Below are 12,412 nucleotides of genomic sequence, written 5' to 3'. Positions count from 1 at the left end.
AAAAGATCATCAAGGACAACAACCACCCGAGCCACTGCCTGTTCACCCCGCTATCATCCAGAAGGCGAGGTCAGTACAGGTGCATCAAAGCGGGGACCGAGAGACTGAAAAACAGCTTCTATCTCAAGGCCATCAGACTGTTAAACAACCATCACTAACATTGAGTGGCTGCTGCCAACATACTGACTCAACTCTAGCCACTTTAATAATGAAAAATGTATGTAATAAATGTATTACTAGCCACTTTAAACAATGCCACTTTATATAATGTTTACATAACCTACATTACTCATCTCATATGTATATACTGTACTCTATACCATCTACTGCATCTTGCCTATGCCGTTCGGCCATCGCTCATTCATATATTTTTATGTACATATTCTTATTCATTCCTTTACACTTGTGTGTATAAGGTAGTTGTGAAATTGTTATGTTAGATTACTTGTTAGATATTACTGCATGGTCGGAACTAAAAGCACAAGCATTTCGCTACACTCGCATTAACATCTGCTAACCATGTGTATGTGACAAATAAAATATGATTTAATTTGATAATTTGATTTACTGTACCTTCAGACGTTGGGCGGTGTAGTTGTAGTACTTGAGCCTGTCGTTGGCTGCAGCCCCAGTGGAGATGTTCAACACACTGACCTTTATCTGGTCCAGCGTCTTATTGGACGGCCTCAGGTCACCAATCAGGTGCCAGATACACTCATCACAACCTGGTGGTAGGGAGGAGACAAATGATTTGTGTGTAATTTCCCCAACATCACATCATGCTAAAATCCAACACAAAGGGTTGTTTAAGATAAACTGAAACGTTCATTTTTATTTCTAACCAGACACTCTTACTGATGTTGCAGAGGTTGACCGTGTAGGATTCAGGGAGACACTCCCCAGTGTGCACATCACAGTGGCTGCTAGCACAGTCACATTCTGGATGGAAGAAACAGACATACACATGCATTTCATATAGCTACAGTTGATTACATGTCGAGTTCCATTTATCGAGTTGAAGGCTTTATCAGCCGGACATAGGAGAGTCAGTCTGAGTACAAATACCAAATATATAATGGAACCCATGGTGGGTCTTTTGTCTGGGAAGGAGTGCTGCTGCACGTCTGTAGTGTGGTTCCCTGGCTCTCTATAGTGTGGCTGTGGGATGGATGATGGTTCCGGCAGCTGGGCAGATAAATTAGGACTGGGCGGGCGGTGATGTCAGAGGAAAGTCAGCTGCCAGCTGCAGTTAGTGCCTGTTGTCATGTGCAGATGCGTACGGATGGTCCCGGTGTTGCAGATCGCAGCAGATGCCTCCCTGACATCATGTATGAGTGGATGTGGGAATGGTGGACTGGCTTGCTAGCTACAGAAAATGTTATCTGTTCATAATGTTTGACCAACTGGTCTGGGTCGTTCGCAAGATTAGACAGACACAGTACTTACTCTGACACCCTGAGGGGCCGTAGTTCCAGTGGTCTGGGAGGCAACGCTCGCAGTATCGGCCTCCGGCCCCTGGTTTGCACTGGCAGCTGTGGGTCAGAGGATGACAGGTGGGCCGAAGACCAGCAGGTCCACAGTCACAACTATGGCAGCCCTGGCAGTTATTGAAACCTGTGTGGCCCTCCTAAAGCACACAATAGACAATAGTATGTTAGACATCTGGTTGTTATTTTTGTTATTCACAGTAGCCTTAATGATTTTGTCTGCTTTCATCTTACTGTCTGCTTTACTGAGCATATCTGTTGTCAGGAAAAGCTGTCCAACAGTGGGATTGTGTGACCACATGGTTGTAAGGCTGTCTGCTTGATAAGGCCCTTGAGTGTCTCACCTCACATTGGTCACAGAGTCGGCCGGTGACACCAGGCTTACAGTGACATGTCCCTGTCCTGTCATCACACGAAGTTGTCCCACACTTACTGCACTCACACACTGTAACACAGGACACACTCATAGTTAATACAGAGCGGGTCAAAGAAGCATGACATGGCCCCAATGAAAATTGTTATTTCTGTCCAAGCAAAGCCCTAAAATACAAATGGAAACCCTGCAATAGATTGTAATGTAGATTGGGATTTTCCAATTTCTTCAGTTGTATTCTTCATAGTTTTCTACAAGTGAGTTAGAGCTGGACTTATCTCATCCAAACAGCAACTACAAGTTAATATTTGGTAAACACGCACCACTTTTCCATGATACTATTCTTACACTGATGTGCACATGGCGTTAGATAATACACAGGCCAGGGTTGTCTGTGTTGTACTGTACTGTCTCTGAGGCATTGTGTCATTAGAGCATGGCAGAAATTCTCACTACCCTGCCTGCCTAACTGTGTAAACACACAAAATAGCCCTCCCCGTATTTTGTTTCAGATAGAGCCTTGTGATTGACTTATATGAGCAAAACAAGGGGATATTGTTAAAGCTCTATTGAAGACAAATCCATAGTAAGTCTTTAACCCCAAGAGCAATGTCAAAGCAGCATTCAAATCCAGAATTGAGCAAATGACTGGATATAGCTTCACTATTGTCAGACATCAGATTAATATCTATTTTTCCCTTGGATGTTTTTTGATCTACATTGACAGTAAAGTTGAACTGTGTCACGCCCTGATCTGTTTCACCTGTCCTTGTGATTGTCTCCACCCCCTCCAGGTGTTGCTTATTTTCCCCGGTGTATTTATCCCTGTGTTTCCTGTCTCTCTGTGCCAGTTCGTCTTGTATGTTCAAGTCAACCAGCGTGTTTTTTCTGTTCTCTTTTGCTAGTCATCCTGGTTTTGACCCTTGCCTGTTTCTGGACTCTGTACCCGCCTGCCTGACCATTCTGCCTGCCCTGACCTCGAGCCTGCCTGCCACTCTGTACCTCCTGGACACTGAACTGGTTTTGACCTTTTGCCTGTCCATGACCATTCTCTTGCCTACTGTTTTGGATTATAATAAATATCAAAGACTCAAATCATCTGCCTCCCGTGTCTGCATCTGGGTCTCGCCTTGTGCCCTTATAACCTGACGTATTCCCTTTAGCTCCTATTGGAGCAAAGGGCCTCAGTAGGGTAAGTAATGTCTAACAGTACTCTTGGCAAGCACCTCTGCAGTTCTTGGCACTGATGGCGTCACCGTAGAAACCTGGGGCACACCGTTCACAGTTGGCTCCGGCCGTGTCCTCCCAGCAATTCTGACAGAAGCCGGTCACGTTGTGGCACTCATTGAAGATGTGGTTGGGGTCCGAGTTACCGTTACAGTCACAACTCTTACAGGAGTCACCGATCACCATGGGGTTGCCATAGAACCCTGGAGCACATCTGGGTGAGGAAGATGCAAGGTGATTGCCAATAATTGTTTGATTTAGATTGACTTATCACTTATACTGAAACATCATTGTTATATGAAAGCATTTCCAAATATTTATTGTTCAGGTCCTGAAAAAATAAATAGTGAAATTGTAAGAGCTTTACTTGTGTCTATATGAGCCGATTTAGGATAATGAGTGTAATTGCTCCCACGGTGGCGTTAACTCATGGAGTTGGCCAAGGTTCTGTCAGCACTGACCTCTCACAGTAATGTCCAGCATAGCCCTCTTGGCAGTTGCATCGTAGGATGTTACTGCTTCTGTCACAGTGCTCTGCAAAGCTGGCCAGACACACAGTGGAAAGAATGTCAGTCAGTGAGCTCTGCCCGCCAACACACAGGCCTCTCTCTGCACGGCCTGCACAACAGTAGGGTCTGGATGGACGGATGCTATAGCTTACTTGTTGGAGGGGCTGGACAGGGGACAGGCGCACGGTTGGCAGGAGTGATGTCCGTGGTTGGAGACGTCAGTCATGTATCCATCCTCACATATTTCACAGAAATCCCCAGTGGTGTGGTCCTGACATGACTGCATGGTAAAGAGTGGAATATAGTTGAAATCTATTACTGATATGATAGTAATCTAGAGACTAGAAGTATTCCCCATGGTGTAATTAAGAAATAAGGCACAAGGGGGTGTGGTATATGGCCAATATTCCACGGCTTAGGGCTGTTCTTATGCACGACGCAATGTGGAGTGCCTGGATACAGCCCTTAGCCGTCGTATATAGGCCATATGCCACAAACCCCCAAGGTACCTTATTGCTATTATAAACTGGCTACCAATGTAACAAGAAATGTTTTGTCATACCCTGGGTAAATGGACTGATATACCACAGCTTTCAGCCAATCAGCATACAAGGCTCGAACCACCCAGTTTATAATAAGTATTAAGAGGGGATGGATGTCATACTTACTGTACAAACACCTGTGATATCTTCACATGTTTCTGAATGGCCTTTGCAGTTACATGGTAGGCATTTTTTCTGGTTACTGAGGAAATATCGTTGTGCACACACCTAGGGAGAGGGAACATGAACGAGCTCTTTAAAACAGAGTACAACCTCAGTTTCACACACAACAGTTTTCCCCTGAATCTGATCTTGGATTAGAAATACATTTCACCAGTGATATGGTTCCTGACATTAATGCCAAGTTGCTAACGGGGCACTTTATCATTCTACCCTATGTTATTTTGAGTATTAAATTGTTATGGATTACTGCACTGTTAGGTTTAGAGCTTGCAAGAAAGGCATTTCTTTGTACTTGTGCACGTGACATTAAAACTTGAAACAGCAACTTCAGAAAGTATGTAGAGCACCTGGAATCATTTAGGCAAGGCTGGATTAAGTTGTGCATCATCAATGGGATACAACGTTCCCCTACTTTTCACAATATCTCTTATCAAACACACTCACATTCCTTCATGAAAAAAGGTGCTCTCTTATTTAGCTACTCTAATGTGACAATAAAGCACATACTTGACTAAAACAAAATTATGACATTATTGGATACTTGCATACTGCTAATAATGGTTCAGTCATTCACAGAATGTTACTTACAGAACGCTCATGGCCAATTCACTCTGTAAGGCAGTTGCCACTTGTTCTGTAAGGCAGTTTCCTAATGTAGTGTGAAATCAGAGTTCAGCTACACCTCTCCTCACTCTCCCTCCACAGATCCCTTTGATCTTCTGTCACCCCATTCAAAAAGGGTTCTGGTCCTACAACACTACTCTGTTCATATTGGCCTGCTATAAGAGTACCATGTTTTCCCCCCTTGTTTCATCCAGTCAATGGAACATGTATGCTGTGTCCAGAGTGACGGGCACCAATACATCTCAAACATTCCAGAGATATGCTCCCAGTTGTGATGCATAATTCCCCTTGATTTATTAGCTAGCAGGCCGGAGGTCAGGCTACCTTCTGAACATTTGTAGCTTCCGTTCTTCTAGCTAAAGTGCAATCATTGGAAAATAAAATTGACGACCTACGAGAAAGATTAAACTATCAACAGGACATTAAAACCTCTAGGGGCTAGGGGGCAGTATTTTCACGGCCGGATGAAAAACGTACCCAATTTAAACAGGTTACTACTCCGGCCCAGAAAATAGAATATGCATATTATTAGTAGATTTTGATAGAAAACACTCTGAAGTTTCTAAAACTGTTTGAATGGTGTCTAAGTATAACAGAACTCATATGGCAGGCAAAAACCTGAGAAAATATACAAGCAGGAAATTAAAATGTTGTGGCTGTACTATTTTCAAGTCATTGGTAATAAATCACACAGTGACAAAGGATTCATTTTGCACTTCCTATGGCTTCCACTAGATGTCAACGATCTTTATAAAGTTGTTTGAAGCGTCTATGATGAACAGAGAACGAATGAGAAGGAAGGGAAGTTGACGTCCCTGGGAGGTCGTCACTTCATTATTGCGCGCACATGGGCGTTCATGTGAGGCGAGACATTTTTCAAAACTTGTTTCAAGACACAGGAGAGGTCGGGTTGAAATATTACTGATGTTTCACGTTACAAATGGACCAAAAGATTGATGCTAAACAACGTTTGACATGTTTGAATGAACGTAAATCGATTTTTTTTTTTTTTAATTCGTCGTGACTTTTCCCTCCCATTTTGAGTAGCCTACCGAACGCGCTAACAACACGGAACAGCATGGAGTTATTTGGACATAAATTATGAACTTCATCGAAAAATAACACATTTGTTGTGGACCTGAGATTCCTGGAAGTGCCTTCTGATGAAGATTATTAAAGGTAAGGGAATATTGCTAATGTTATTCATGGTTTTAGATGATTCCAACATAGCGGCTAGCTGTATAGCCTAGTGTATTTTTCTGACCAGAGTACTCAGATTATTGCAAAGTATGCTTTCCCAGTAAAGTTATTTTGAAATCTGTCAATGCGGTTGCATTCAGAATGCAACCGTTATTCTTTGAATAACAGTTTAATACTTTAACCACGTTTTATAATGTTTCTAATTTGTTATTGACCAAATACTTATTTTCCACCATAATTTGCAAATAAATTCATAAAAAATCCTACAATGTGATTTTCTGGATTTTTTTTTCTCATTTTGTCTGTCATAGTTGACGTGTACCTATGATGAAAATTACAGGCCTCTCTCATCTTTTTAAGTGGGAGAACTTGCACAATTGGTGGCTGACAAAATACTTTTTTGCCCCACTGTATAGTACACACCATAAATGAGGCCAGGCCTATACATCATATGGTTATGTTATATGATGTCCTGGTTATTGACTACAGGTCATTTCAATCGATTCTACTCACCTTCTGCTCCCACACGTTTGCATTACAACTGATTACATATTATAAAGTAGGTGTTATCTATGCCAGTATTTAGGTAAAATGATCTGAATGGGTCCTGAACAGTAAGCAGTCTAGAGATCCATATCACAATTGAGGCTATTGCACTACAGAATGCTAGTCCTCACAGAGAGTCTTACTGGTTGCTGACAGTGCTGAATAATTACACTACATTGCTAATGACTGGATTTAGAATGATCTGAACCCCACCCTGTTCAACTGGGTCCTGGATTTCTTGACGGGCCGACCCCAGGTGGTGAAGGTAGGCAACAACACCTCCGCTATGCTGATCCTTAACATGGGGGGCCCCACAAGGGTGTCCTCAGCCCCCTCCTGTACTCCCTGTTCACCTATGACTGCGTGGCCACGCCTCCAACTAAATCATCAAGTTTGCAGACAACACAACAGTTGTAGGCCTGATTACCAACAACGACAAGACCGCCTACAGGGAGGAGGTGAGGACCCTGGCGGAGTGGTGCCAAGAAAAAAACCTCTCCTTCAGCGTCAACACAACGAAGGAACTGATCGTGGACTCTAGGAGACAGCAAAGCGAGCACGCCCCCATCCACATCGACAGGGCCGCAGTGAAGAGGGTGAAAAGCCTCGGTGTGCACATCACTGACAACCTGAAATGGTCCATCCACGCAAAAGAGTGTGTTGAAGAAGGCAGAAAAAGCGTCTCATTAACCTCAAGAGGCTGAAGAAATTCGGCTTGGCCCCTATGACCCTCACAAACTTCTACAGATGCATCATTGAGAACATCCTGTCAGGCTGTATGGCAACTGCACTATCCGCAACCGCAGGGCTCTCCAGAGGGTGGTGCGGTCCGCCCAAGCATCATCGGGGGCACACTGCCTGCCCTCCAGGACATCTACAGCACCTGTTGTCACAGAAAGCCCAAGAAGATCATCAATGACCTCAGCCACCCGAGCCATGGCCTGTTCACCCTGCTACCATCTAGAAGGCGGAGACAGTACAGGTGCATCAAAACTGGGACTGAAAAACAGCTTCTGTGTCTCCATCTCCAGGCCTCCAGGCCATCAGACTTAAATAGTCACCACTAGCCGACCTCCGCTCAGTACCCTGCCCTGAACTTAGTCACTGTTACTGGCCGGCTACCACCTGGTACTCTACCCTGCACATAGTCATTGAACACTGCTTTAATTACATTTACATTTAAGTCATTTAGCAGACGCTCTTAACCAGAGCGACTTACAAATTTGTGCATTCACCTTATGATATCCAGTGGAACAACCACTTTACAATAGTGCATCTAAATCTTTTAAGGGAGGGGGGGGTTAGAAGGATTACTTTATCCTATCCTAGGTATTCCTTAAAGAGGTGGGGTTTCAGGTGTCTCCGGAAGGTGGTGATTGACTCCGCTGTCCTGGCGTCGTGAGGGAGTCAAGTGGCAACGTCGTGATTTAATAATGTTTACATACTGTTTTACCCACTTCATATGTATATACTTTATTCTAGTGAAGGCTCATCCTATATAACTACTGCTGTACACACCATTTCTATTCATGTAGTGTCCATCATGTCTATACACAACATCATATACATATGTATTTATATTCCAGACTCTGACATTGCTCGTTCTCATACTTCTAAATTATTTTATTTTTATTTGTTGGATTTGTGTGTATTGTTTTGAATTATTGCACTGTTTGAGCTAGGAAAAACATTAGCATTCCGCTGCACCTGCGATAACATCTGCAAAATATGTGTACTTGACCAATAAAATGTGATTTGTTTTAGATTTTATTACCCTGTGGTGAACTACTTTTGACCACCAGGGCCAATACAGTAGGGCTCTGGTCAAAAGTAGTGCACTATATATAACAGGGAATAGGGTGCCTTTTGGGACGTAGACTTTAGAAGTGTAAAGTATATAACACAGCAGACGTTGCACCATGTAATATGTAACTACATTAGTTCCTGTTCGTTTGGACCAGAATGAGTCTCATTCAAATATCCTTTAGTTCAGAATACAATTTCATTAAAACATCAAACCCCAACTTCCTGGTACTGTTTCCCTGGTTATAGGGAGTAATCCTGTGATACAGAAAATGAACCCCTCAAGAATATTTTACAGCATGGTGAATGCTCTAATCCGCTCCTAAATGGCATGAACATTGAAACAATTCACATCTGTAGCCTTCTGGTCCACTCTGAATGTCCTCTGTAATGTGAGCTGTTTCTGATCTATTTCTCCGTGCGCCCACTACCGTAGAGAACAAAGATGACATTCACCATGTAGTATAGCCTTTCTCTGTTTCATGTGCAGCAGCATGTCCCAAAGACTATGTCACTGTGCTCCACTTCTAAAAGGTGGAACCTCAAATGGTAAGGGCAATTCCACGTTAACAGAGTGATGCTGAGACTCTGCTGAGACTCTTTTTCACACTCCTTGTGCACAGAGTTTAATGGTTTGTTTAACTTTGCAATCATTGTTTGTTTTTTTGGCATACAATTTAAAGAGTCTCAACATCACTCTGCTATCGGGGAATGGTCCGTATGCATTTATCATTAGCTGTTCATATCATGTGTTCAGAAGTGCTATAAGTTATGTAGCCTACATGAGACTAAGCATGAGTCTGGCTCTATCTCTGCCTCTGGGACAGGGATGAATAAATACAGTTGGTCTCAGCTCAGGCAGAAAAACAAGAATTGGCTCCAAACAAGAGTTCAGTCCAAAGTCAACATTTTCTCAGGTCTGAGGCTGTGGCAGACTCTCTCTTTCTCTCTGAAATAGGAACAACAAACCCAGTGCCCCCCTCTCCCTCCCTGCCTGCACCCACTCCTCACAATAAGAGGCAGATAGTTTATTGACTTTGGCCCTAGTGAAGACTTCACTCTCTGACTTAAGTGGTAAACTCCTCTGAAGATACTGAGGATGGGAAAGGGGTATGGCTGGGTAATGTGAATCTCATCATAATCCAATAACAGAGCAGAGATGATATGTCTGCAGTGGAGAGGCCTCTATCTCCTCATGGGTCTCTGCTATTAGAATTCTCATGTACACAGAAGAAGTAAACAATTTCACAAGAGGCGGAAGATCGTCAATTCTAAATTTACACTGGGGGGGGATCTGCTCCCTGCCCCCCCCCCCCCCCCTCAACTGCCTTAAATTCAGCAAACAAAAAATAAATATAGCTATTCAATTCATTGTTCTGTGACTCTCTGTGACCTCTTACACAATGCAAAGTAGGTAACATTTACATTAGTCTCGCTCTGGGCACATTGTTTTGCCTGCGTGTCCCTGAGAGGTTTCTCTCTAAGATAGATGCCCATTCTTTGGGCCCCCGTTGGCCCCCAAACAGGAAATATCTGCCTGCACCCAGTCTACCCACTATAAATGTGTGAGCAGCACGTCCTGTATTGTTTCTCATGCCTTTTCTGCTTGCTATGTTCCCTCTATGTGTGTTGCTCAACACTTGGCAGCTGGTTTCCATTAGGGCTCCACCGGTGGCTAGCGCGGGCCAATGGAGAGTGATATGTCCCTCATCAGGGTCTCGGCTGGAGCTCCTCCACAAACATCCTGACCCCAGGCAGAACACAGAGAGGTTTGAGACGCAGCACTGAGTGGCCAGAGTGTGGCCATAGAGATATGGATCCACATAGCAAGATCCTCTCACACCCAAACCACCCCAGCATTTCACAAAAAAGTCTAAGAAGCATACTGACTGACTTACAAACCTGTGTCTCTTGCTGTGACTATCAAAACCCATTAGAGGTTAGCTAGAGAAGCATTCAGCACAGTTCGTGGACATAATATCCAATGTGACTGTCTGATTCGGTCATGTGGAAAAAGATGTGGAAAAGTTTGCAATAACAACAGGTCCTCTGTATTTAGCTGTGATAAGGAACTTGACGCCTGCTGTGCATCCTATACCAGCCAAGCAGAGAAAAAACAAAATGTATAGTCTTACTTTCATCACAGACTGCTGTTCCCAATGTAAACCAATGGAAGTCGCTGGGTAGACGATCCCTGAGAGGACGATGGAGAGTAGAAGGCAGAGGCAGGGCAGAGCTTTAGTAGCAGACATGTCTGTGTGTAAGTCCAGTGGAGCGCTGCTCCCTCTCACTCTCTGTCTCCCTGTCCTGCCTGTAGTGAAGTCTTTCTGCGACACAGGCAGCTCTCTCTCTCCCTCTTTCTGCAGCACCCGTTGGTTTAACTTTTCCACTGGTCCGAACTACAGATGCGGTGCAAGCGCCAGCTCAGTCCAGCCCCAAGTCCTATAAAACAAATAGTGTGTACTTCCTCCTCTCCCTATCCTCCTCTCCTTTCCTTTCAACTCCCCCAGTGGACCTGCCTCCCCAGAGCCTGATCATAAATCACATTCAGATGAGAAGTCTGGAGAGGGAGAGAGAGAGGAGGAGAGGGGGGAGCAATAAAAAGGGAAAGAAAATTAGAGAGCAACAGGGTGCACTAGACTAGTGTGTATTTCAGACAGGCAGACAGGCAGAGAGTGTAGTCACATTGAGTGTTGTTGGGCAGCAGCCGTCTCCGTCTGCAGGGTCCCTCCATGGTACCCTTTCACCTTGGGGGGGGGGGGCTGAGCAGCAGACACAACCTCCAACCCCTCTCAGAGCCCTCCCTCCCCCCTCTGGTCCACTCGTCCAGGTAGAGAGAGGGGTCAGGATAAGCCCCGGCACTATGTCTGCAGTGCTGAAAAAATTTAAAAGCTGCCCCCCCACCCCTTCACACTTCTCCCCCATCCCCCTCCCTGGCTGGCGCTGCCCCTCTGTTTTTCTAAACACAGGTCAGACTGTCAAAGAAGGTGATACATTTATGAAAACTATGTTAGGGTCAGGATGCTTCCCCCACCAGGAAGGAGGCCAGTGACTATGGCTGAAAGTAGCACTCAGTCAGTCAAAGGAAGTGTTGTCAAAGTTCAACGCTGTGTACTCTAAGATCAAAGTATGGTGTCCGTGTCGGTACACGTGCTTTATTCGTGTCGGAAATGTTCAATGCAGAAACTCATGACAATAAAGAGACGTGTCATGCCAGCCATTAGATTGTGACAGGGTGATGTTGTTCTCTCTCCATCTCTCTGCCTATAAAGAGTGTGTTGTAAGTCATTTCAAATGTGGCGTCTGAGTTATGTGCCATGTGGTAGTTATACACTACATGTCCAAAAGTATGTGGACACCTGCTCGTCGAACATCTCATTCCAAAATCAGCCTCTACTCTTCTGGGAAGGCTTTCCACTAGATGTTAATAAACATTGCTGCGGGGACGTGCTTGCATTCAGCCACAAGAGCATTAGTGAGGTAGGGCACAGATGTTGGGCGATTAGGCCTGGCTCACAGACGGCGTTCCAATTCATCCCAAAAGGTGTTCAATGGGGTTGCGGTCATAGCTCTGTGCAGGCCAGTCAAATTCTTCCACACCGATCTCAAAAAAATATTTCGCTTTGTGCACGGGGGCATTGTCATGCTGAAAGAGGAAAGGGCCTTCCCCAAACTGTTGCCACAAAGTTGGAAGCAAACAATCATCTAGAATGTCATTGTATGACTGTAGAATTAAGATGTCCCTTCACTGGAACTAAGGGGCCTAGCCTGAACCATGAAAAACAGCCCCAGACCATATTTCCTCCTCCACCAAACTTTACAGGTGGCACTATGCATTGGTGCAGGTAGCATTTTCCTGGCATCTGCCAAACCCAGAGTCATCCGTTGGACTGCAATATGGTGAAGTGTGATTGATCC

General features: G+C 44.4%; 1 protein-coding gene across 2 annotated transcripts in view; it reads right to left on the bottom strand.

The window, feature by feature from the left end:
• The window catches only part of LOC106571319 (laminin subunit alpha-4), a 33,875-nt gene extending 22,865 nt beyond the window's left edge, over positions 1-11,010 (bottom strand). Inside the window, exons 1-9 of one of the 2 annotated variants that reach the window (XM_014144255.2) lie at positions 10,630-11,010; positions 4,265-4,366; positions 3,749-3,876; positions 3,549-3,629; positions 3,087-3,301; positions 1,832-1,932; positions 1,447-1,627; positions 856-939; positions 574-725 (exon numbers count right to left, since the gene is read on the bottom strand). In XM_014144255.2, coding sequence (XP_013999730.2) covers positions 574-725; positions 856-939; positions 1,447-1,627; positions 1,832-1,932; positions 3,087-3,301; positions 3,549-3,629; positions 3,749-3,876; positions 4,265-4,366; positions 10,630-10,746 — 1,161 coding nt within the window. In that variant the 5' untranslated portion in view covers positions 10,747-11,010. Of the gene's footprint in view, positions 1-573; positions 726-855; positions 940-1,446; positions 1,628-1,831; positions 1,933-3,086; positions 3,302-3,454; positions 3,630-3,748; positions 3,877-4,264; positions 4,367-10,629 lie in introns of those variants that run through there. The other variant, XM_045695645.1, reaches the window with a different exon arrangement.
• Positions 11,011-12,412: the final 1,402 nt, after the last annotated feature.

The sequence above is a fragment of the Salmo salar genome, chromosome ssa15, assembly GCF_905237065.1.
Source record: "Salmo salar chromosome ssa15, Ssal_v3.1, whole genome shotgun sequence".
Classification (NCBI taxonomy): domain Eukaryota; kingdom Metazoa; phylum Chordata; class Actinopteri; order Salmoniformes; family Salmonidae; genus Salmo; species Salmo salar.
This window is presented reverse-complemented; position numbering and strand designations above follow the sequence as displayed.